Source organism: Oreochromis aureus, linkage group 7, assembly GCF_013358895.1.
Source record: "Oreochromis aureus strain Israel breed Guangdong linkage group 7, ZZ_aureus, whole genome shotgun sequence".
In the NCBI taxonomy this organism is placed as follows: Eukaryota; Metazoa; Chordata; class Actinopteri; order Cichliformes; family Cichlidae; genus Oreochromis; species Oreochromis aureus.
The window spans coordinates 48,915,918-48,940,933 of record NC_052948.1 but is presented as its reverse complement, the minus strand read 5'-3'; the positions used below and the strand labels follow the sequence as shown (position 1 = coordinate 48,940,933).

General features: G+C 40.7%; 3 protein-coding genes across 7 annotated transcripts; 1 reads left to right on the top strand and 2 right to left on the bottom strand.

Annotated features, from left to right (window-relative positions):
* Positions 1-1,215: 1,215 nt before the first annotated feature.
* Positions 1,216-14,584, bottom strand: c7h18orf25 (chromosome 7 C18orf25 homolog). 4 transcript variants are annotated; one of them, XM_031754595.2, is made up of 5 exons: positions 14,157-14,584; positions 12,431-13,336; positions 5,619-5,789; positions 5,070-5,181; positions 1,216-4,948 (listed from the first exon to the last, which is right to left on the bottom strand). In XM_031754595.2, exons 2-5 carry the CDS (start codon positions 13,269-13,271, stop codon positions 4,759-4,761), a joined length of 1,314 nt encoding a protein of 437 aa, XP_031610455.1. In that variant the 5' UTR covers positions 13,272-13,336; positions 14,157-14,584; the 3' UTR covers positions 1,216-4,758. The 4 variants fall into 4 exon arrangements, with proteins under 4 accessions (XP_031610455.1, XP_031610454.1, XP_031610458.1 ...); XM_031754594.2 differs by having other exon boundaries at positions 12,431-13,339; positions 14,157-14,583; XM_031754598.2 differs by lacking the exon at positions 5,619-5,789 and having other exon boundaries at positions 12,431-13,339; positions 14,157-14,580.
* A 251-nt stretch (positions 14,585-14,835) lies between these two features.
* atp5fa1 (ATP synthase F1 subunit alpha) lies at positions 14,836-20,202 on the top strand. 2 transcript variants are annotated; one of them, XM_031754523.2, is made up of 11 exons: positions 14,836-14,975; positions 16,088-16,166; positions 16,801-16,970; positions 17,356-17,529; positions 17,855-18,021; positions 18,580-18,880; positions 18,975-19,199; positions 19,277-19,384; positions 19,479-19,623; positions 19,742-19,892; positions 19,979-20,202. In XM_031754523.2, the coding sequence occupies exons 1-11, from the start codon at positions 14,916-14,918 to the stop codon at positions 20,055-20,057; spliced, it is 1,659 nt and encodes a 552-aa protein (XP_031610383.1). In that variant the 5' UTR covers positions 14,836-14,915; the 3' UTR covers positions 20,058-20,202. The 2 variants fall into 2 exon arrangements, with proteins under 2 accessions (XP_031610383.1, XP_031610384.1); XM_031754524.2 differs by having other exon boundaries at positions 14,929-14,975; positions 16,088-16,163; positions 16,797-16,970.
* Positions 20,203-21,012: 810 nt separating this feature from the next.
* hwa (huluwa) lies at positions 21,013-24,938 on the bottom strand. Its single transcript, XM_031754694.2, has 3 exons — positions 24,044-24,938; positions 23,146-23,341; positions 21,013-21,605 (listed from the first exon to the last, which is right to left on the bottom strand). The coding sequence occupies exons 1-3, from the start codon at positions 24,623-24,625 to the stop codon at positions 21,439-21,441; spliced, it is 945 nt and encodes a 314-aa protein (XP_031610554.1). The 5' UTR covers positions 24,626-24,938; the 3' UTR covers positions 21,013-21,438.
* Positions 24,939-25,016: the final 78 nt, after the last annotated feature.

The following is a 25,016-nucleotide window of genomic DNA, read 5'->3' as shown; positions in this document are numbered from 1 at the left end:
GAAAGAACTTGAAGTTGTAAACACATAACTTGTTCCCATTTCTTTATTTGCATATAGGAAAAATGTCAGCTTGACATGCGCACTAACAAGGCCATTTCCAAAAAGATATTAGCTTAAAACTTGGCACATGTTGGTGTGGTGTGCAGTGTCTCCCTAAAAAAATTGAGGAAGCTCCACAAGTGGAGTACAAAAGAAGAAGCAGCAGGCCCCCCCCCCAAAAAAAATCTACAGCAGATGAGCAGCATCTGAACGTCATGTCCTTTAGAAGTAAGATGGAGACATTCATCTGGGCCTTCATCTATCTAATGTTCACTGAATCATAAATGGTCTTAATGGGGTCGCTATCAAGGAGTTATTCTTAAGGAAGAGAAAGGTATGTTGAGGTATGCCAAATTACACAAGAACTGGACTGAAAACCAGTGGCAACACGTCTTATTATCATGAATATGTACCAAGGACGTCAGGGTAGAGGTACAACAGTGAGTGTCAACAGTCATCTGTAAAACACGATGGAGTCATGGATTGGCCTCCCCAGAGCTTGGACCTCAACATTATTGAAGCAGTGTGGGATCATCTTGACTGAGAGCAGAACAAAAGGCAGCCAACATCCAAAGAGAGCTTTGAATGTCCTTCAAGAAGCCTGGTGAAGTATTCCTGGCTGTGTTGAAATATAATGGCGGCCATACCAAATATTAATTTCAAGCTATTAGAACTGTACAAACTATTTTTGTCTTATATACTGTCTTTTCATGTTTGCACATGTTTCAGTAACTCACTTATATTGTTCCCTCTTACCTTATAGTTATATTTCATCATGAAAATGTAAAAGGAATGAGGGTTGACTCGAGACCTGTGCACAGGACTCTACAGATAAGAACATACTCAAACAACACTCACAGTAAGCAAGAATTCAGATCCATTTATCAGTCTTGTAATGACATGATTTAAATTTTGAGGGTGAACTGTTAAAAGTGAAATTCAAATTGCACTTTATGCTAAAGTTGTAAACATACCTGAAAGGCTGAAGCATGTCACCATCTTCGTCTCAGATTAATTACACCACTTTGGTCTGCCAGAAAAGGCAGCCAATTTTGCATTCATTCAATCCCCCTCTTGCCAATTTCCCCAGCAAAATCTTGACACCAGTCACAGCACACGAGCAAAGACTGCAAATATATGCTTGTAAAACACAGAAATAAATGACTTGACAAGAGCTCATTAAATAACGGTCCGTTTATTTAGTTTTAAAATAGTTTCTTTTTGTTCTACAGACATAATTTCAAGGAAGTCAGGGACTTGCAGAAGCAACAAAATAAACACTTCTGTTAAGTTAAAATACTGACAGCAAAACAGAACAAAAACAGAAGAGCGAGGCTGAAATAACGGTAATGACGATAACATCGGAGCTGAGGATGAAAGATGCCACCAAACATGCTATGTGCAACCAGCATCACTGCCCTGGTTTCTACCACACTTATATCACTAAAGACACAAGTGATGCCTCACTAGCGTTTCATAATAGTCCCACAGAAAAACAGCAAAATGGTTTTTGCAAGCTGAAGTGTTCTGGTACAGAGTTCTTACAGTGGTAGCTGTTTATAACAGAAAAAACTGGCCAAGTAAAACAAAATATATATTCAACAATATATTCAATTTGTAACTATATTCGATCTTTTCACAGCAAATTCACTGACTTCCAAATGAAGAGATTCAGATTCACATAGCAAATTTCTAAGAATAAATTGGGAAATAAACTGAGAACATAAGCTCCATATAGACTTTGGTTTAGATAATTCAAATTTTCCCTTTCTGTGACCAGCAGAAGTTAAAATAAATCTATAATTATCAAGCGTCACTTAGGAAAGTATATGTTATTAAATATGCAACTACAAGAAATGTGTTAAAATAGCCTGTTAAGTTGTTGATTACATTTTTTTTTTAGCCAGCGTGGCTGCAGTACTGCATGAGGACAAAAGAAGACAGCAGGAAAGAGAGCAAGCAGGCCCTGAGAATCAGGGTTGAAAAACAAAAAGAAAAACAGAAAACAGTTTATACAGTAATCATCTCATCTATAAATGCCCCATAACTCACACATGGGGCATAAACTCAACATCACTTTTACTCTTTTTCTATAGATATATATGTATAGATATATGTGTGTTTGTGAAATTCACATCTATTATTAAAATATTTATTGTTGCGATAGCAAAATCCACTGCTTTGTAAGGTAAAAGAATAAGCTTTAAACCTTTCTAAAAGAAAATAGTGCACATTTCAAGGCATTCAGGCCATCTTGCTTTGCAGTATTCATTGGAAGATACATTTCCTCAGTTATTATAAAGGGGTCCCCAGAGTTTTAAAGGAGTTTGCATCCATTCAAGATAAGCATGCAAACAATAAGTACAACCAGCCAGCACGGCAAGGACATACATTCACTGATAATTAAAGTTGCCCTTGGACACTCGGACACTGTAACAAAAGTGTGGCTTCCAATGCATCTTCAAAAACAAAAACAGCACTGTCATAGTGTTTTGTAGCTTGGTCTTTTTTTTTTTGCTTATTTTCTTCCCAGACTTCAAATCACAGGTGTGCAATTAATTTTCCCCAGGTGTCACATGACAAACTTGGATTCTTGTGGAGGGCCCAAAAAACAAGACAGCCCCAACCAAAAATAAAGTTTTGTTTCTGTAATATAGTGGCAACAAACAAAAACTGAAATGTTAAATCAAGTGACTTCTTCAGAAATGTTTATTGGCATTCTGGTGATGAGTAAACATTAGATGAGAAGATCGATAACCTGACTGTGTGAAGCTAGAGGCCAGTTAGCTTAGTAGAAAGAATAGAGACAGCGGAAACTGCAAGCACGCTTGTGTCCATCTACTTGACCTATTTATTTCTGACCATACTAAAGGTGGAGAAACCAACTCCCAAGTGTCTTAAACCTGCGAAAGTCACATGGTCTGTCAATCTCTATTCTTTTTAACAGCCAACAGCAGGTGACTCCTCTGGCTGCAAAAAGACTTCTGGTTGTGCGTGAGCCTATCGGAAAACAGCCGTCAACCTGCTTGCTCTGTAACCTCACTAAACACTTCCCTGATGACTTCATGGGCTCCATCACTAGTTTCAGGTCATACAGAATGAAACATGAAGCTCATTTTGTAATTTATGGTTTACATAAGGAGTATAAAAGGAGGATAACTGTTAATGACTCGTCAGTCAAAAACCAATTTGTACGCAGTGTCCTGGGTTTCACACTACAGCATGTAACAGCATTTTAAAAAAGTTTTTTTTACTAGTCATACTGATATACCATGTGTTAATTAGTAAATGCAAAGGAACTACTATGTGGCTCTTGGAGAGAGTGTTTCCCTGATTTCTGTCGAGCGAATATAAATGGACTGCAGTTTTAGTTTTTATTTTTTGTCACCCACCTAAAACACCCATTCACACAAACATTCATCCAGCACTATCACACAGTCAGATGCAGATTACACATTAATGGGAAGATTCTGGAGTTCAAAATTATGACCCTTTTGACATGTGGATAGATGGAGCTAGGAAATCCAAAAACCCCACTCTCCAATTATGGGATGCCTCACTCTCTGTGTGGCTCTGAAGATTAAAGGTCCTCTACTGATTGGACGGTCAGTGATCCAATCGCTGGCTCTTCTTCATGTCGAAGGATCCTTGGACAAGATATTGAACCCCGAGTTCCCATTAATGCATGCATGTGCGAGTGCTTAGGCATGGACAGAAAAGAAAGTGCTTGTATGAATGTGGGTGAAGGTAAAAGAGCGATAAATACAGTCCATTTACCACTCTACCTCAAGAACCACATCCACCTAGCCCTAAACTGCTTTATTTTTTAAATAGATTTCTGTTACCAGTCTTCTCATCTAACTCTCTAAAAATAGTGAAAGTTTCCCTAAATATCCGATACTTCTTTTCAAATGAACCAAAGCACTCACTGACAGCATCAGAGCATGGGTTGTACACCGTATAGTAAAACAATCTACAAAGGCAGACGGATCTAAATGCAAGTCCAGTGGCAAGACCTTTGAAAATGAGGGGAAAAAAAATAGAAAGTTACCCTTGACAGGTACAAAGTAAACTTTGTCATTTATCTATGGTCTACTGTACAACAGAAAGTGTACAAGCTGCCATTCTTTTCTGACCTCAGGTGGCTGCAGATTTAAAAAAAAGAAAAAAGAAAAAAAAGCCGAATCAATTCTGAAAACATTCCATTCAAAGTCTGTAGTGAAGCAGGTTCACAGCCATGTCGTGATACTGACCTGCTCTAAAGCAGCAACTTGAAATGTTCACTATACGGCTTGCAAGCACATGACACACTGCCTATATCTGGGTTTGAAGGGTAACTGAGGTATTAAATGAAGGGAAGATATTGCTATCATTACCAGGTAAATCGTTCTTGTACATTTCCACCTTCACTTGAGGTGCTGTGCCATTTAGATGCAGCTAAAATTCATAGCTGACAAGCCAAGGTCAGGGAATCACACCAGTTGAATGGCTTTGATACATGATTGTTCAACAGTAAAGTTAAAAACAAAAGAGTGCTCTGGAGCAGGAAGAGTCCACAAGCGGTTACAGGCGAGGCCACAACTCTAGAAAGGATTCAGTTTAGCTTTAACGTGGAGGAGAGGCAAGATGGATGAGGAGCAGTTGGAGGAAGAGATGTGTAGGGAAAAAAAGTCTTCAGTGTATACGTTGGGGTTTTTTTTTTTGTTGGTGTTTTTTTTTTTAAAGTAGGTATTTGTGTCCGGCGTCCTCGTCCAGCGTGAGGTCCACCACTTCAGGAGGGGACACCCAGTTGGGCTGAGGGGAAACAGTAGTCCAGAGCTGTGATTGATTTGTGCTGTTTAACTGCTCCCCTGAGTTTTCTTTCCAGGAGGACAAACTCTTTATGACCCCCCCGCAAGGATGGGCGCATCTAGATTTGAAAAGGAAAGAAAAAAAAAAGTAAAAAATAAAAAGTAAAAAGTTGAATTCAGTGGAGGGGTGGGCAGTAACAGTAGAATTTTACAGTTAGTTTCCCCACTGAAAGTCTTTACCGTGCTTTTTCTTGCACTCCGACTATTTCCACCTCACTGTCAGAGGAAACAATGTTAATCTGGCCCTTGTGCTGAGAGCTCTCCTTGTGCGACAGCTCTGCCTCCATGTGGCCTGAAACAAATGTAGAGGAACACAGTCATGCTTTGTGAGGAGGGCCGAAGCAGTAGAGCGCTTCAGACCTCGCTGACACATGAAGACAGCAGCTGCTTTGACACAGACACACAAAAAAGACAAAACCCCAACACAAAACAGAGATGAAGCTGACAGTGGTGTTTGTAAAACTGACTGGACAGCATGGAGTGACACATTAGATGGCTGCCTTTATATTCATGTTCTGTCGGCTGCAAAAAGGTCAAGACTTTTAGTAACATCAAATGCCAGCTGGCGGTGTGTGGGATAAAGAGTGCTTCAAAAGTGTCTTGCTGAGATTAATAAGACCGCTTCCTGCCACACGGCACATTTCAGCTTACTGATGACAACCCATGCCTTTAAAATGTCCTGCCTTCACTGAGAGGATTGGAATTTATTATACCGGGTTTGTAACTGACCTGAGGTAGAGCTCAGAGCTCTTATACACCCAGAGTGAGCTGCCATATCCTGGCCTCTGTGTGTTTTTAGCTCATGCTTTATCACCGTGGGCCGGACTGCCTCCACATTCATACTCTCGTGGTTAGAATCAGTGTCTGAAATATCATAGTGACCCACTACTGGAGGCCCGTCTGCAGAGAACAAAGAAAACACTTCATTATTCAAATCATGCCTGGGAATAGTGCGACTTCTGTTTGAATGAGAGACTGGACACTGCTTCCACAGACCCGCTAAGTCTTAGCATCTACAATAGACACAAGAAAACCCCCACTGGTCCCCCATTTCCCCTGAAGTAAAGGTCTACATTAACTCTAAAATAAAACAATAATGCATTATACAACATTATGGGTTTTTAAAGCCATGCAAATGGCACTCTTATAAATGATGGTTGTATTTGAAGCACATCAACAAACCTTTTGTTCTTTCCATTTATTGCTTTTTAAAATAACAGCCATTCACATAAAAACTACACTCGAGTACAGTCGTTACAAAACACATTTCAAAATAATCTTACTCAGTGAATGAAATGTAGTGGGGATAATCAAAAAAACAAAACAAAACAAAGCCAAACAACAGGAGTGTAACTGGAAGAGCGGGAGCACATATCTTCGTTCTACCCTGTAAAAAGGAGTCCCTAAGAGAGAGAGAGAGGGAGAGAGAGACAGACACAGACAGACACACACTCTGCTATCCAGACATCTGTGGGTGTGTGAGAGGGGTTTTGTATGGACAGCAGGTACTGTGAGAGAACACTGCCTATGAATAGCTGATATAGGTAGATACTAGGGTTACCAAAGAAACCAAGCACTTGCCAATATAAAGGCCATGTATTAGAGATAGAAAAGCACTAATGTAGACCAGGTTAGTGTCTTTGGTAAACAATGGACTGTCCTTGCTGTTGTTTTTAATGCACATTTTGATTTCATGCACAGGCTCTCGTTACTGTGCTGACAAAACTGTTGATTTAAAAGTCATTCTAGTTTTAAGGAGTACAGGAGAGCTGACGCTGGATCTATTTAAATCCGTAATGGAAAAGGAATTATGCATTACAAAACAAGCAATATTCACACAATATGAAACCGTTAGGTCAAGGGAAAACAATCAAAAGGGAAAAAAATATAGAGATAAAATGTCCCATCAGTCACCATTTATCAGCATAAGGAAAAGCTATAGCTTGCACACGTGCTGCTGATGTAAACTAATTTGGCCTTGCACATTCTATATACTAATATACTCGCATGCAAACAGGTGGGGGAAACACGTCGCTTAGCTTTAGGCTCTGTAAAAATGACAGTCATAGGGCTACATATACACATATAGAGAACACTTTTTAACATCTTAACTTTAAATATGATCAGGCCAAAGATTCCTTCATCAGTCTCTGTGATGGTTGTTAGCAGTGTTTAGAAATAAGACCCAAATGGTCATCTACATCAGTGAAAACAGTGTGGGGGGGAGGGGGGTTCAAGGAGGATTGTTTCCTCCCCCCTTTCAAAGACCACAGGATGTGAACCAGAAGGCCACTTGATCACATAGATCCGACTTTTTTTCTTTTTTAATTAGAAAAAAATCCGTAAACATTGCCATGCACCATACTGCAGCTGTATTACTGCTCTATATCTGCACGTTTGATGCCTGGGTTTTCAGTTTAAAGTCAAGATGCGAATACGCAGTGCCAGGTGGGGACACTGGATAAACTGGCAGACCGGTGCAAACAAAAATTGAAGTAGACAAATACCCATTACTATAATATGCCAATGCAGCCAATAGCCACAACAAAAGAACCCATGCCTTATATGATGTTCAAAATCTACACCTAAGCTACTAAAATAACCACGAGGAGTTTTCTTTTTCAAATTCCTCAATCACTCGTTTCATGTTACTGCGCAAATGCAGCGCCAGCAGCAAATGTAACAGAAAGGCCTTTATTTAAAAATGTAAACACGTCTAATCCTTAATATAGATTTTTTAAAAAGCAAGAAATTGTGTGTGTTAGTATATTGTGTTTATATTTATAGGCATATCTATGTTTAAATGTTCTGTTAGTAAAGCTATGCCACCAAAATAAAGGTTGTCACAAGATTCTCCTGAACCGTTTACAAGCAAAGTGCCAACAGTTCAAGACAAACGGGGGGTATGCAGTGGTAAACCTGATTCTTAAGGAAACAGCACTATAATGCTTTACCCATCATTCCCAGGATGAGTTCGGAATGACAAGGCACATGCTATTACACAGCAGCACCCCACTTAACACTGCAATGATGGCTACCCATCATTATAGTTCATATGCTGAATGAAAGAAATAAAACAGTTACTCTGTGTCAAAGAGGGTATTCAGCTGGTGCTGAAAAAAAATGAAAGAAAGAAAGCAAAGCAATACAATAAGAGCCCTGACTCAGTCTATTGAGAAGCCATGTTTCCGTGTCACAGATGCTGCAGAAATCAAATAGGTGAGTTGAATTTTTCTCAGTGTCAAATCTCACAGTGATTCAGTGCCAGCACACATGCTGAGCCTCAGCCCCGTGCTACAAAGCAGGATTCCAAGCTAGTGGAATAACTTCAGGTTTTCAGGGTTCCCCCGCTTCCAAATTCAGTTCTTTCTGCGGGTACATTGCCACATTAGACCACACCAAAATACACGACCTCCTGAGTAGGTCATGTTCAACATAACAGACGAACCTATATAAAGCACCAACTACTGACCAATTGGTTGTCTTTTGTGAAGATCCTTTGGGCTTTACAGCACATGTACTGAGTGGGTTTTATATCACTTATGCCTGTGAGCATTTGAGCCCATTTCTTCTTTCCATATGTCTTTTTATAGCAATATAATGCTAAATCAAGACTCTTTAACTGATTAAATTCCAGTGCTTTTGACCTTATAAAATTTGCAAGAATTAAAAAAAATATTTTATCTGATGTCACTCCATTTAACATTACCTGGGTTGTAGCTGAAACAACAGAGCTAAAATTATCTAAATAAACAACCACAGGCAACACATGAATTGGAAGAAATACATCATTGTAATTCTAGTCATATTTTCTTTTTTGTCAGTGATGGACCATCATCACTAATGGGCCTTTTAGTAAATTGCACATTCACACAAAATGCAACTTTATGCCAATTTTTCCTCCTGGCTTTAATTTTCTTCATATCAGGATTACTGTTTGTTCTGACTTTAAGTGGCTATAGTCCCATAGTCTTTGCAGTTGGTCATCTGGTGCCACCACCACGCATGTTATGCGAAAATGCTCATAGCTGGGTTTAATTAAGAACAAACAAACAAACAAACAAACAAAAAAACCCAACCGATAACCAGACTCCTTGTGACTGTTTTTGCTAGGCTTAATAAAGCCATATAAAGAAGACATGTTAAACCTGCTTCATAGCACGGGCCCCTGGTCTGCACAGAGTCAAGTTCAAATGACCAGTTCAGGCCCAGCTGCTGCTGCTGGTGGCGTTTCTGTTTAGTGCCCTCACATCCTTGAACGGGTATACCCCATTGCTTTCTGCATTAACTAACTCTACACTTGCCGAGATCAAAGTAAGAAACTGCGAGGGGTGAAGCAGAAGTGAAATCTAAACATTCAAGAGACCAGGGTCTGGAACACCTAGATTTCCATTCTGAGTGACAACTTCAGGGTGGATGTTGTTGTTGTTGTTTATAGGGGTGTGGGTGAGACTGTTGTTCTCTCGTGCCAACATGTAGGCAGCCATAGTCTCTGCAGACTCTGAAGATGGCAAAAACGAGCTTGGGGGGGAAGGTCGTGCCCCCTGTGAGGGCTGCTGCTGCCCTTCTGGGCCGTCACTCGAGCGCTTGGAAGAATCGTTGTCCGAGTCGAGGTGTGCAAGCTTTTCCATCCAGACGCGGAAGCGCTCCTCAGTCTGACGCTGCATCACAGCAAAGCGCGTCATGGCCTCCTCCAGAACGCTGCCGATGCCGTTCCTGTCCCACGAGCCGCTGTCCAGTAACCCATGAATCTGGGATCCCACTCTGGATCTCTCCGAAGCACGTCTGAAGCCAGCTTTAAAGACATTGAGGCCAAGCCATAAGAAAATACAGTAGCACTTTCATGCTTCGGAGGTGGACTTTTGCATTACAGAGAAAATGACAGTTTGTTTCAGGTAACGTGCAGATCGACTCTTTTCATGCTGATGGACTACATCATGCAGTTGTAGCACTCAAATCTGTGTGCGGGATGTAAAAATGGCTGAAAACATTTCATGTCCTACAGATCCCTGAAGGAAGATAATTGGTGGTCTGGGGTGACTGATCGAGTGATTTGGAAAACGTGTAAGATTTTAAAGTAAATGCAACCACCCAAAGCAAAATAACTTCAAATCTGCGCTGCAAAAGCAGCAGACATAACTAAGAGATAGACTTTATATAAGCCAAAGTACCTTTACTAATGCTGCTACATATAAACAAAAACAATTTATTAAGGATCATCTATGAAACACAAGAAACTAAAATTTGATTTTAATGTAAAAATGATAATAAAATACAACAAGTTACATACTAAAGAACACAATCACGATCAAAAGATCATCCAACAGTAAACCGAGTGCTTCTCTTCCATTGGCAGACCTTTAAACACCAGCCTGATAGGACCTACTTCTGGAGAATTCAACTCACCCAAGAGATTTCTACAACACGTAAGCAAACTCACGGGGTCTAACGTGCATGCAGGCGTTACAATCAGCGTTTGCCAATGAGTGTTTATTCCAGGTAGACACCTCTGGCCCACAGTTTAGCAAAAAGCCATTCTCAATTAGATTTGTATATATTTGTATGCATTTAGACTTTCAACTGGATGACACAAGAACTCATGGGCTCATCTAAGGTGTTACAAAATCATTTAGAGTATAGGAAAACACCCAACTACATTTCTAACATGATTCACTGTAGGAGGAGTGAAGTGTGTGATGGGTCAGGACAAAAAGAATACTGAAACATTAAAGCATATTTAGTAAGGACAGAAATGCAGGAAATGCAATACTAAATGCCCAACAGTTTTCATGTGAATGAAATACTTGGTAAACTCACTCTAACAGAACAGACTAATTACTTACGAGGTTAGGCAATCTAATGAAACAGAACATTAGACATCGGATTTTATGTCTTTACTCATGTATAAGCCAGTATTTCTAGAGCTTACTGACACCAGTAGTGGCTGCAGAGTCTTGCAACTCAGCGAGATCATAGTATGTCTATTTAGAGCAAAGGCTGTGTATATTAATGGCTGACTTGTTGAACTGCAGAACTCACAGTGAAGGTTACATTAACTCAACTCTTTTTAACCACTCTGAACTGGACAATGTTGATTAGACTCCCGTATCAAGTCATCAGCAAGAAAGAGTTTCATGACAATGTTTAAGTCTCTTTCAGACATGGGATATGTCAGATTGCTTGCTTTACCATTCTGTTCTAGTGTTGGTTGTCATTCATAAGACCCTTTTCCATCAATACGTACTCAGATCGACTTGCCAGGACTCGACTCTGATCGACTGGTTTTCCATTACAATGTAGTACCTCTTAATGTGTGTGTGTGAACGACGCGATTAATATGTGACATGAACGCTACAACAAAGGTGGACGTTGAGGCAAGAATATACCTGCTGCTCGGTCTGTGGCTTTTAGCCAGAGTCGAAATTGTTAATTATATTATTAATGTTGCTTAGTTGTTTAAAGCTTCATTGATATAACAGTGATGGGGAGACCCATGCTATGTGCGTCTTATTTGCAGGATTTCTCCAGCCAATTAAAAAAAAAAGAAAGAGGGCTTCCAAAGACGTTTTGACCTACCACCAAAGAACCAAAGAAGAATAATCAGGTGATGAAACTATATTGAGACCATTTTTTAAATGATCTTTAGTTTACTTTAAGCTTTAAATACAATTTTATATACACTGTTGGTTTATAAAGTGCCAAACAAAGTGACAAGGATACTTTCAACTCTGAAGAAGTGTAATCTCATTTTTTGAAGACTTGGTTTCCTCTTTCATCATCACAAGGACCAGGTTCTGTATGTGTGAGTGTTTGCTGTAGTGGCTCCCAAATACAGCATATAGGCTGTGAGAGAGCGAGTGAGCTTTATTCTGGGTTGGAAAAAATGAAAATTCTTCATGATGGATGTCTTACCAAGACAAATGCTAACAGAGACGTGCAAAGTTGCAATTTCATTAATGCAACTGCATATATTTTAGACTTGTGTAATACTGAAGGTGATATCCAAATGCAGGTTGAACCTACAGCAGCTTCAGCCTGTAAGAGTGACGCTCTGTTGAGACTTCTAGACAAAAGTGAACAGGATGATTGTCCAGCCAATGCATTCTAAGATGATGTCTGTCTGACTAAAAACAGCATATGTCTGAAAGGGGTAATGCTGTATTATGACTAGGTGCTGGTCCTCTAAACATATACTGTATACATCTAAAGACAACTTGAATGAATATAGACATGGATGGGAAAATAACTAAGGAAAGAAAATGACAAAACAAACAAAGCAGCCCTGTTATTGATTTGATGTTAGGAAGGATTCGTACAGTTCTTGAATCAGTTTAATGATTTGGTTGACAATTTTTTTTTACTCATGCAGGCAGACTCTGTTATGTCTAACTGATCAGTAGTCAATACTTTCTTATGTTGTAAATCAGTACTAGTCTGCAATGTGAGTCAGAGATTTACATGAAATACTAAGTGGCTGCTAGTGGACAGTGATGGTAGTAGTACTGAGCTCTTAAGCATGCGTTGTAAACATCGGTTATTACCTGGAATATCTGTCTTGATTGTCTTGCTACCCCCTGAGGTGTCATCATCCTCATCCTCGGAGGAGCTGGTGCTGGAGTCACAAGTGAGCTCGCTGTCACTCGTACTGCTGTCCTGCAGCAGGTTGTACTTCTTCCGTGCTGCTGCCTCTCGTTTTTGCCTCAGCAGGCGCATGCGCTCCTTGTGTTTCTGACTGCGGTGACCTTTCACTTTTGAAAACTTGCCATTGGTTTGTTTTTCCTGGCCTCCTGCGGCTGCTATCACGGTGGGCTGGCAGCGGTTCTTCTTTGCAGCCATCGTATTTGGAGGCACCTCACTCTCTGAACGTGACCGTCGAGACTTCCTCCCCCCGGCAACTGTGGCAGATGCTTGCATTCCTCCTGCCTGCCCAGGATCACCTGTAGCTTCCATGCTGCCCTCTTCCTTTTCTCCTATGGGAGGAGCAGCACCTTCTTCCCCTGAGGAGAGTGTATCAGAGTCAGCCAGGTGGCCACTGGATGAAGGCGAGAGCATGCAGGGGTTCGAGGAGTCACTCTCGTAGATATGACGAGACACGGGTTTGTCACTTCCTGTTGAGGCATGCTGAGACTCTGGTGAGTCTCTGCGAAGCTCCTTCATCAAGCATGGCATGGACAGGAGACTCTGCTCACCCTCTGTATGCAAGGGGCTGTCAGCCTCCTTTTCCCTTGGGGGTGAACTGGTACTGGTAGTGGTTTCTGTTTTCAGATGCTCATCCTGCTCTGCTTGAACAGAAGCTGTGGCTGATTGAGCTTCATCAAGGCACTCTGAGGGGCACTCAGCATCTACAAATTCTTCTGTCTTTTCTGAGTCAGCCATCTTCATGCTAATTGAGCCCAGCGGCCAAAGGTCCAACAAGCATGGACCAATGTCCCTGGACAGGACCTCACCTGCTGGAGGAAATGAAGCATCAGAAACTTTAGTTAAACAATCTAAATAAAAATGTATACAAGATTTTTATTAACAGCACAAACTTGAAAGACTAACAATTTTTTTTTAAATTCTTTTAAAGAAAAGAATTAAATGAAAAAAACACCACAAATTAAAATGAATATCTTGCATGACATATAAATTCTTTACTACAACATTTATTTGGAAATATTTAGGACATTGAATAATTAACAATTATTACTATAATCGTAAATCAAAGCTATACCCTATACTAAAATAAATAAAAGTGGAATATTATAGTTTAATACTTCTTCCTTTCTAATCCAATTACTGCTCAAAGTATAAAACAACACACAGACACATTAAATGAGGGACAATATTTGGCCAGAATATCTTTTTAACGGTATTGCTAGTTGGTGCTAAGCATCTGATTTAGTTTTAGGTTTCACAGACAGCGAAAACGGCACTTTTAAACAAAGGTTTAAACCCATTAAAGTACCCGTGTAAACTACAGGATGTTTATTTGTTCCCGGATAAATTACTTCAGTTAGTTGTGTCAAGGGCTAGCTGGAACTAGCACATCCTTTTAGCTGCACAGTGAAGCTAACCTCGGTCATAACCTTAAGCTTCCCAAACTTGGAGAGAGGCAGACGTGGAAAAAATATTCACGTTGCAAGATAGCTGCCTCCCATTAGCCTAAAAATGGAAGCGCTACGAATCCAGCTAGAGCTGTAACAAGCAGGATAATGTCAGCAGCTATCAGTCAAAAGCGATAACCAACTTAGCCTTTTAAATAGCACTCGGCTAGTTACAACTTACCGCAGAGTTACTTATATTCTTCTTTTCCAAGTGTCACACTCGACATCTTCAGTAACGTGCAACCTCTCTGATACGTGATATGTAAACTGTGCACCGCTGAATGCACTTGACTTATTTACAACTTGGAAGAATTTGAATGTGTTTTGACGCAGAAGACTCGCAGCTCCGCGAGCCCTGTTTAGCAGTTAGCAGTTAGCTGTATGTTTTTTTAAAATGTCTCCATCGCTCACAAAGCTACGTGCGCCACTTCCGGTATGCGCTACTTAGACGAGCGCCCCCTATTGTTCGGAAATCAGTACTTCTTCTTCTATGGGCTTCTTCTCTCAAAGGGGGTCGCCACAGCGGATCATCTGCCTCCATCTTACACTATTCCGAGCACCATCCTCTGTCACCCCCACCCCTCGCTCTCTTTCTCTCTCTCTCGCTCTTTCCCTATATCCGCATTATTCCTTAGGTTAATAATCTGTGGAGGAGCCACATGAGCCATCTTTAAAAAAAAATAAAAATTAAACTGAAGTACAGTCAATATCCAAATGATTTTATTTTACTGTGATCTATGCAGCTGCCGACACACTTTTTAAAGGGAACCCGAAGAAATACAACGAAATAAAATAAAAAAATAAAAGCTAAAAAAAAGTCTGGAGAGTGGTTTATTTTGAAGTACTTCCGGGTCGCGGTGACCTCTCTACAGTTCGCTGCCGTGTCCGCCATCCTTCTCTCTCCTCTCCAGGAGCAAGACAGACCTCGTAGGACACCAACATGCTGTCGGTTCGCGTTGCAGCGGCTCTCGCCCGCAACCTGCCCCGCAGGGCTGGATTGGTAAGCACCTCTACTTATATATGTGACGTTTTTGTTCACTTCTTTGAGGAAAAACAAGAATTTATTCGCACAAAACCATGGCGGCTGTTGTGCGCGCGCACGTCTTTGCATCGGAGGGCACTGGGCCCTTCACAGTGCCAGTCACTGTTGCTAACATGTTTGTAGTTGACAGACAGCAAAACCCAACTTGAGGAGTCGATAAATGAAAAAAAAAAGCAAACGCTGATCCACGTGTTGCACTGCTTGGCGAGTGTCAGTGGAAATGACAAAGCTGTAACTTGGTGTTGAAGGTCAGGTTTGGCCCCTTCTGCATGACAGCTTTAGGCAAAATGTATTTACCAAGCTAGCTTCGCACAGTTCTTTCAGTACATAAAGCAACATTATGGTAGACATTTCACTGTTCTGGATGGATATTATAGACTCGATCTGTACCAATCATCGGTTGAGATTGTCCTATGACTCTGTGACCTGAAACCTTTTATATACAGACCAATTCCAAGTCTTGTTGTGAAAATGAAAATTTTAATATAGCTGCTGTGATTAAATTACACTGTAATGCATGGTGCAGTAGTTCATGTGTATTCTGTATGTAGCTTTTTTTTTTTTTTTTATTTCTGCCTGTCACCTCTGTGACTCAGGGGGCTGTAGGTGATTTAAATCCAGTGGCAGTGACACCTAAAACAAGTGCAGTCTGTAATCTTTACTTTGTTCACTTATTTTTTGCTGTGTTTTCGGCATTTTCACAATAACTGGTGTTGAGTTGACGGTTGGTAGAAAGGTTCCCTAGCAGCTGGGGATTTTATTAAGTTTATCATCTACTTTTTATAGACAAAACATTAGACATTTTAAAATTAACAGCACAACAAATCTCAAAAATTATCATACAATCTAATTAATAATGAAAGACGGGGGTTTCATTATTATTTTTTTATAATGTTCATTTGGGACGATTTATTCCATGATTGACATCATGACTGCTTTAATTTTAGTTTGCCTAATAAGCTGCCAGTTTATATTTGGTTAGACTGTTTTTAAATGATTAATGATTGAAAACTGCTGTTTTTCCGGCCTTGATAAAACTGATTCTTTCGCTCTTTCTTGATGTGATAAAGGTATCAAAGAATGTTGCTGCGGCTTGTGTAGGAGCCAAGAATCTACACACCTCTAGCCCATGGCTGCAGAAAAAAACAGGTCAGTGTTTTAGGAAGTCTGCTTCAGTCTAGAGTAGGGCTGCCACAAACGATTATTTTGATAGTCGACTAGTCACCGATTATTTTTGCGATTAGTCGACTAATCAGATCATGCATCGATTGGACGTAAAACTTACAGCTTGAAAATATGTTAAACGTTTATTTTGTGACCCAGAAAGAATAATAAGAGTAATATTAAAACTAACTAGCTGCCGCCATTGTTGACAACTGCGCTGGGCCGCACTATGAATTCTGGGACACAGCTTCTTCTTCTTCGGGGTTTAACGGCAGCTGGCATCCTTTACATGCACTGCTGCCATCTTCTGTTTCAGTCCGTTATTACACTTTTAAATCCTACTACTTATTCCTGCGTCTTTTGTGATCTTACAAAGCTTCAAACGACGCGTCGACTATTAAATCAGTCGTCGACGATTTTGATAGTCGACGTAATCGTGACTAGTCGACTAATCGTGGCAGCTCTAGTCTAGAGTCCAAGAAATGAAATTATTTTGGAACATTTCTCCCCAGCAATGTTTGAGGAAGAACCACTATGTAAAGATCTCACAATATATATGTTAATTAGTTTCATAGAACTTTATTAACCCTGAATTGTAAACACTTATCATACATTACAGGTACTGCTGAGGTCTCATCAATTCTGGAGGAGAAGATCATGGGAGCTGATACCAGTTCTGATTTGGAGGAGACTGGTCGCGTACTGTCTATTGGTGATGGTATTGCCAGAGTGTACGGTCTTAGGAACGTGCAGGCTGAGGAGATGGTGGAGTTCTCCTCTGGTCTTAAGGTGACTATCTAAGTCTTACATAATGACCTTGTTTAAATACCATGGGTGAATAAAAATATTTAAACAGTTTCTAGATCATTTTAAGTCAAAGGTGTTTGGAGAATGATAGATTTTTACTTTAGCAGCAAAGAATGTCTGTAAGCCACTGGGTAAGCACACTGCCTCAAGTTTAAATCCCAGGTTAATGTGTTGTTCCTGAAAATAATAACCTCTGAAAATAAGTAGATCTGTTGGCAGAAAATGGAGTTAAAGATGTGGTTTTGATTAGTCTTAACCCGCATACTGTCCTTTAAAATGGATTATTATACACAGTGGTTGTTGAAGTACTTTGCATGGTAAATTAATGCAAACAAAGGTAATAATGGTTTTTTGTTCTCCTACCCAGGGTATGTCTCTGAACTTGGAGCCTGACAACGTTGGTGTCGTGGTGTTTGGTAATGACAAGCTGATCAAAGAGGGCGACATCGTCAAAAGAACGGGCGCTATCGTTGATGTGCCTGTAGGCGAGGAGCTCCTGGGCCGCGTTGTGGACGCTCTTGGAAATGCCATCGATGGAAAGGTACCTGTCAGAAAACTGAGAGAGTCTTTTTTTCCAGATTCTAAATTAATTGCGTCATTGCTTATTCTAGGCAAACAGCACTTGAAACTTCAAATATTATAGTTTATGATCACATGCTTAAATGTAGAGCATTAGGTATGTTTGATAAATGATTGAAACTGCTGTTTAATAATCTATTAGTAAACTGAGGAGTTGGTTCATTAACTTTCAATTAAATTTCAATATGTGTAAAGAGATTTTTGTTCACCCAATTTTGCTAGCCTTTGGCTTTTGTGGAGTTGATTGATGGTACACTTGATGGTTTTATACATCATTTTCTCCACAGGGCCCCCTGGGCTCCAAGGTTCGCAGGCGTGTGGGACTGAAAGCTCCTGGTATCATCCCCCGTATCTCTGTGAGGGAGCCCATGCAGACCGGCATCAAAGCTGTGGACAGTTTGGTCCCCATAGGTCGTGGACAGCGTGAGCTCATCATTGGAGACAGGCAGACTGGGTAAGAGGCTCAAAGTGAATAGCTGAATACGACAGAGTATTTGATGTTATTTCCAGTGCCTTTTAAGTGCTTCTACAGTAGTGGAAGTGATGCTTCCAAAGAAGGGGTCACAAATACCCTATTATTATAAGTTGTTGTGTTTTTTAGCACTTAACCATCATTTTTTTTCACAGACAGGTTTTTTTTGTTACTTCATGAATGACATTTTAAACTCATTAGTTCAAATTAGGCTAAGTTCTACCAGCTTTGTTTCATGTTTCGTTGCAGATATGATCTGTCTCATGAAGCATCTGATTGTTTTTGTCAGATGGGAAACCAAACGTGCAAAATAATTCCATATATCTACATAAGCTTACATCACTGTGAACAAGGTGTCATTTTTGTATGCTGGAAGCTAGGATTTCTATTGTGTTTATGAATAATGGATTAGAAAGTGAAGAAATACACTCTTTATAATAAATGTGTATATATTTTTCTTTTAGACTGTTAGACCTTCTAAAACTGTTCTAAGCACAAAAATGTGAACTGGTGGTTTGTGTATCCACATTTGTCTTGCAGAAAAACTGCCATTGCCATTGACACAATCATCAACCAGAAGCGCTTCAACGATGGGACTGATGAGAAGAAGAAGCTCTATTGCATTTATGTTGCTATTGGCCAGAAGAGGTCCACGGTGGCTCAGCTGGTGAAGAGGCTCACTGATGCCGATGCCATGAAGTACACCATAGTGGTGTCTGCTACAGCTTCTGATGCTGCTCCACTGCAGTACTTGGCTCCCTACTCTGGCTGCTCCATGGGAGAGTACTTCAGAGACAATGGAAAGCACGCCCTGATCATCTATGACGATCTTTCCAAGCAGGTGAGTTTATTTGGTCTCATGCTACAGAGCGTTTTTTAACACAAGCGTAAAAAACTGTGTTTAAAATCGGGGTCTGGTTCTTGCCTTCCTGCAGGCTGTCGCTTACCGTCAGATGTCCCTGCTGCTCCGTCGTCCCCCCGGGCGTGAGGCTTACCCAGGAGACGTTTTCTACCTGCATTCCCGTCTGCTGGAGAGAGCTGCTAAGATGAACGACAACTTCGGCGGTGGCTCCCTCACAGCCCTTCCTGTTATTGAGACACAGGCTGGTGACGTGTCAGCCTACATTCCAACTAATGTCATCTCTATCACAGATGGACAGGTCAGTGTGTGAGTAAGTTGCCTTCCCTCATTCTAATTTGGATCCTCAGCCACCATTAAATATGTTTTATCCCACAGATCTTCTTGGAGACTGAGCTGTTTTACAAGGGTATTCGTCCAGCTATCAATGTCGGTCTTTCTGTGTCACGTGTCGGATCTGCTGCCCAGACCAGGGCCATGAAACAGGTTGGTCTTTCAGTCTTGCCTAGTTCTAGTCTCTCAACTGATTTTTGTGCTGGGAGTCTTTCACATTAACTTCCTTTTTCCTGTCCATCATCAGGTGGCTGGTACCATGAAGCTGGAGCTGGCCCAGTACCGTGAGGTGGCTGCCTTCGCTCAGTTTGGTTCTGATCTGGATGCTGCCACTCAGCAGCTGCTGAACCGTGGCGTCCGTCTGACTGAGCTGCTTAAGCAGGGACAGTACTGTGAGTATTTGCTGTTTGTATAGAAAATGAAGCATCCATTTAAAAACAAAAACAAAAATAGAATTTATCCATTCTGCAGTTGTCTTACTTACTGTGCCCACGAACTTCCATCTTTCAGCTCCAATGGCTATTGAAGAACAGGTAGCAGTCATTTATGCTGGTGTGAGGGGACACTTGGACAAAATGGAGCCAAGCAAGATCACCAAGTTTGAGAAGGCGTTCCTGCAGCACATACTGAGCCAGCACCAGGACCTGCTGGCAAATATTAAGTGAGTTTAACATTTCTAAAGCAATAGCAGATTCTTTATTTTTAATGCATTGGTTACAATACATCTTAATCTGTTCTTCATTGCAGGGCTGATGGCAAAATCTCTGAGGCATCCGATGCCAAGCTCAAACAAATTGTGTTGAATTTCCTCTCCAGCTTCGAGTAAAGTGGTCTTTTTGGTCTGGTTGTTTTCATGTTTGCATAGTTCAGTGTCAGTTATACTTTCTATGAACTTAAAAAAAAACCTCAAAGGGCACTTGATCTTTAAATGTACAGATTTCTCTGAACAGAGAATAAAGTATTCCACCTAACTCTGACTCCTTTTTTGTTTTTACAGTACTGCTGTTATGTGGAGTTTTTGTATTTTCCCAGTTGCCGTATTCTTTAATCATTTACATGTAAGCATTGAGCTAAAGCATTTATTTAAAACTGTGACAGAAAAAGAACTGCTGCAGTTGTATATCCCTCAAATTTCAAAAGACCAGCAATGCAAATAGTTCTCATTTGTATTCATATGCTCATACACTCAAACTTTATTTCAGTGCCAAGAAATGCATAATTCAGCTTTTTGTCAGGTCAGGCTCATTATTTGAGCTCAGTTTTTTTTAAAGTTTCCAAACACTGTTTAAGACAAACTTCCTAGAAACTGGAAGTAAATGGTTGATGGGGATGATCATCTTGTCGTTGTAACCATATCCCAGCCTAGATCCTAGATCAGTTGTATTAGAGGATAAACATCTAGAGCTCATGAGCAAGCTTGTAAAGTTTTCTAAAGGTTCATCGCATGTGCTGTAGTTGAAGCTTCTTTTAAGATCAAGGCTTGAAGACCTTAAACAGAAAGGAACCGTTTAAATTTTCTGTGACTGAGCAAGATGCATTAATACATACAGCCTGTATTCTGAAAACTGCAGGTATACTTGAACCACATCGCTGCACTGTTTATGAATACTGTTAAAGCCAGTGTCCTTTTATTCTGTGTTACTAATCTACTGCAAAGACTCGTCTGCCTTTTTTAGACATTTTTAAAAATTAGAAGCACAATCCCATCACAAACCATATCACCAGGAGCGCCCTCTGCTGGTCAGGAGAGGCAACTGGAACATGCCGAATCAAAAAGTATGTAAACATGAAGTTGTTTTTATTATAAAGATTAACAATTTCATCAATAGGTACTTTATTATATTTTACATAGTCTACAGATCAAAGTGAATCAAAGAATTTCAAATCAACTGTGAAACTGATTGTTATGAAAATGTTTGTGATACTTAGAACCAGCCAAACGGGCCAGTACATATGAAAGTGTGAGATGAATTAACTAACATCAGTGAAGCGTGTCATCAGTGCACTGATAACATTTGATAGTAACTGAAGTCAAAGTGAAGAAGAACATAGTCTGAACAGGTTCTGTGGAAGGGTGAGTTTTACAACATCAAAAATTATGTCAGTTTGTGTAAAGTAATAGTGTTCAATAATGAGACAAAGAAATTCTAAAAAACACTTGATGGAATAAATACATGATGCACATTAATAAACATTAAAAGTACAAATTACACCCAGTACTGTTTCATGTGGATCGCAGGTCTGTGATGTTTATGTTTGGGTATATTATTCTGTTTGACATAGCAGGGGTCATAATAATCCCACTCCAGAGCTGAAGCCAGCACTCCATTGGACAGGCCGTCACTGTCTGCAGACAGAATCCGCAGGGAGACCCCTGAAAGGAATTGCATTTCCACTTTAGATGTTTATTGGATCAAAGGTTGTACTTTGCTGCAGAGTCTGTTTTCAGTAATTGCAAACTGGAGAATTCATATCACACAAACTTTGGATTTTTATGTGCATGAATTACACTTCGATATCTTTTCTTCTTCTGCGGTCAAATTCTATGCAGACATTCTTCATAGTAAAAGATCAACAAGAAGAAAACTTTCTAATCTTTCCAAGAATTTAGTGTAGATATTACTGATCGTAATCATTGGTTTACATATTTCTGCAATTATTAAAGCAATTATTCACTCTTATACACGTCATTAGGTATATCTAACTAGTTCTGGATAGGACTACCTTTTGTCTTCATAACTGCCTTAATTCTTCACGGCATAGATTCAACAGAGTGCTGGAAAGATTCCTCAGAAATTTTGATCATTATTGGCATAATAGTGTCATACGGTTGCTGCAGATTTCATGCCTAAGGTGCTATTGATTTGGATTTAGTGCATGTAGACTTCAGGTGATTACAGTGAACTCATCGCCATGCTCACAAAACCAGTTTCAGATGATTTGAGCTTTGTGATATGGTACGTTATTCTGCTGGAAATAGTCAGTAGAAGATGGGCACACTTTGTCCATAAAGGGATGGACACAGTCAGCAATAACACTCAGACAGTCTGTGGCATTTAAAAGTTTGCCAGTATCCCTCACACCATTTTACCATCAGCCTACAATGCTAAATCAGGGTTTATGCACCACATTCTTACTCTACCATCTGAATGCCACAGCAGAAATCGACCAGGCAACATTTTTCCGCTCTTCCTTTGTCTGATTTTGGAGAATCTCTGAGAACTGTGGCCTCAGTTTTCCTTAGTTGCCACTCCTAAAGAGTGGCACCCAGTGTAGTCTTCTGCTGCTGTAGACCATCTGCTTAAAGGTTTGATTAGAGATGCTCTTCTGCATTTCTTATTTGTATCAAGTGGTTATTTGACTTACTGCACTCTACCCATTCTCCTCTGACCTCCAGCATTAATAAGCCAGTTTCACTCAGAGAGCTGCCCCTGACTGAATGTTTTCTCTTTTTCAGACCATCCTCTGTAAATGCTCAAGATGTTTGTGTGGGGAAAAAATAAAAAAATAGAAAAATCACAGAAGATCAGCAGCTTCTAAAACATCCTGGCACCAACAACCTCACAATGTTCAAAGCCAATTAAATCACCTTTCTTCCCCAATCAAATGCTTAGTTTGAACTTCAGCAGGCCGTCTTGGCCATGTCTGCATGCCGAAATGCAAAGAGTTGCTGCTATGTCATTGGCTAGTATTTGTATTCCTGAGCAGCTGAACAGATGTACCTGACAAATTTGCTAGTGAGTGTACACATAAAAATCATGGATCAGTTTCCTGATCATTTCTAGGCTACAATCAAAATTTAACATGTCAACATTTTCTTTCAGCCCCATTTCATGTATGGATCAACATCAGTTATTAAATACATTTGTATACAGTGAAGTTGTTGTAGTGGTGATCACTATAAGGGGAAGTACCTGCACTTGCTCCAAAATCGCTATCCAGTCCAGGACCCGCTGCAGACGCGTTCAGACAGGACGCCTCTGAATGCAGGTTGGTGTACTCGCACTCCATGTCTACCTTGTCAACCCTGCACCCTGCAACACCTGGGTCCACATCTGGCAGCATCTCATAAGTACTGCTCCTCCGAATGAGACCCACAAATTCTGTCTCCTGCAGAAAACAAAGGGATACAAAAAGCAGTTCATAAGAACACGATCTGCTGCATCTCTGCAGACACACACACACACACACACACACACACACACACACACACACACACACACACACACACACACACACACACACGCCTCTCTTTCAAGGATTACCAACTTCCAGTGATAAACTGCATCACATGCAATGGATCCCATCATACTTCATTCAAGATAAAATTAGACTTATTTCTTCTATGTGCTGAAATACTTACAAATATATTTTGCAACATCTAAAATAACCCTACAAGATCTGGAACGTGCAGACAAACTATGTAGCAGATGGATTACCACCAAACCAGTGCTGCCCAGGGATTTGGACTCCAGACAACCTTCAGAGATTCCTTGTGTAACAACTTCATTTGGTATATTTTTTTTTTTAAAGATAGTTTATTTGGTAACATCAGAGCATGCAACACAAAAGCAGTTACTAATGGGATGGTTTTGCTGCTTCTATTGAGGCCTTGAACTTCTCTTTGCATTTGTACTTAATTCAGCTACCACACACAGGAAACCTGTGCACACAATGAGCGGTAACAAAGGGGTTAACGGGGCCCTAAATTGGGCTAATTAAGCCAGTTGTGCAGTTGGAAGTATTTGCCACTGAATGTTTAATAATTTGTCTAAATATTTTTTGGGGAAAAAAAACAAAACAATAACTCACCATAGGAGTGTTTGGAGGGACAAGGTTCACTCTGGTTTCAGTCCCTGAATCGTGCGGTAAAACCTGTGCACTCTTGCGCCAGCCTGTTTTGCTGAAGCTGTAGGTCCGTGAGCTGGAGGCAAGGTTTAGTCTCGGGGTGAAACAATCTTCTGGAGAGATTGCCCGGATGGTGCTCGGCGCTCTCTGAGACCCTGAACCGGTAGCGCCATCTGGCCTCAGAAGTCGGATCCTGTGATCCAGCCCGATCCTTTCCCTGGAAGAAGCCCTGGAAGAAGTAACGGGATGAGGGAGCACGGGCTCTGATAGCGACAAATACGCTCTCCGCCCGTCTTGGCGCAAAGGAAACGCCACATCGGACAGTCTGACTCTCTGAGGAGACCGCAAAAGCATCTCCTCCGTGCGTTCTGGCCGCAGCCTGATTTTCTTCTTTGACAGGATCAGTAACTTGTAACCCAGCAAGAGGCAGTTCAGCAGAAGCAGAACGACCACGCAGGGAACGAGCAAGAGAACGACTAAGGTCAAACTCGTCACAGGGTTCCCTTCAGTCAGACTGGATGCTGTGGTTTCACTTACTTGCGACATTTCATTCCTAAACACATGGAGGCTGAATTTGGGAAAACCTCAGATTTCAGCTCAGATTACAGGTCGTCTCTCTTTGCACAGGTGGCTCGATCTCTTAAATCAATGTGGACTGTCTTTTTTTGTTTGCCAGTATTTTCTATCTGATGCCATCCTGCATCTCAAATGTATGCAGCCTCCAAATATGAGTGTTGTCCTTAATCATTCTTGTCTCCATCACTGTAGGCATGCGCTCTCACTGCTATCAGAGCACTGGCTTTATTTGACACGACTGTGCAGCGCTCAGTTGGCCGCCACATAAATTACAGACCAACAGGTGTGCCTTATTGTGTGCAGGATGATGTTAGGACTGGCCGCTAGATGGCAGCAGATGACTCCTATATCGCTGAGCAAC

What these genes read in the sequence shown, in the direction of transcription:
- c7h18orf25 (XM_031754595.2), bottom strand. Translation starts at nt 13,271, where the DNA reads ATGAAGATGGCTGACTCAGAAAAGACAGAAGAATTTGTAGATGCTGAG. An exon ending in AATCAAGACAGATATTCCAG is followed by an intron (nt 5,790 to 12,430) that starts GTAATAACCGAT and finishes TGTTCTCTGCAG; the next exon opens with ACGGGCCTCCAGTAGTGGGT. An exon ending in AGCTCTGAGCTCTACCTCAG is followed by an intron (nt 5,182 to 5,618) that starts GTCAGTTACAAA and finishes CATTTGTTTCAG; the next exon opens with GCCACATGGAGGCAGAGCTG.
- atp5fa1 (XM_031754523.2), top strand. Translation starts at nt 14,916, where the DNA reads ATGCTGTCGGTTCGCGTTGCAGCGGCTCTCGCCCGCAACCTGCCCCGC. An exon ending in AGTTCTCCTCTGGTCTTAAG is followed by an intron (nt 16,971 to 17,355) that starts GTGACTATCTAA and finishes TCTCCTACCCAG; the next exon opens with GGTATGTCTCTGAACTTGGA. An exon ending in GCTTAAGCAGGGACAGTACT is followed by an intron (nt 19,624 to 19,741) that starts GTGAGTATTTGC and finishes TCCATCTTTCAG; the next exon opens with CTCCAATGGCTATTGAAGAA.
- hwa (XM_031754694.2), bottom strand. Translation starts at nt 24,625, where the DNA reads ATGTCGCAAGTAAGTGAAACCACAGCATCCAGTCTGACTGAAGGGAAC. An exon ending in TCCCTCCAAACACTCCTATG is followed by an intron (nt 23,342 to 24,043) that starts GTGAGTTATTGT and finishes TGTTTTCTGCAG; the next exon opens with GAGACAGAATTTGTGGGTCT. An exon ending in CGATTTTGGAGCAAGTGCAG is followed by an intron (nt 21,606 to 23,145) that starts GTACTTCCCCTT and finishes AATTCCTTTCAG; the next exon opens with GGGTCTCCCTGCGGATTCTG.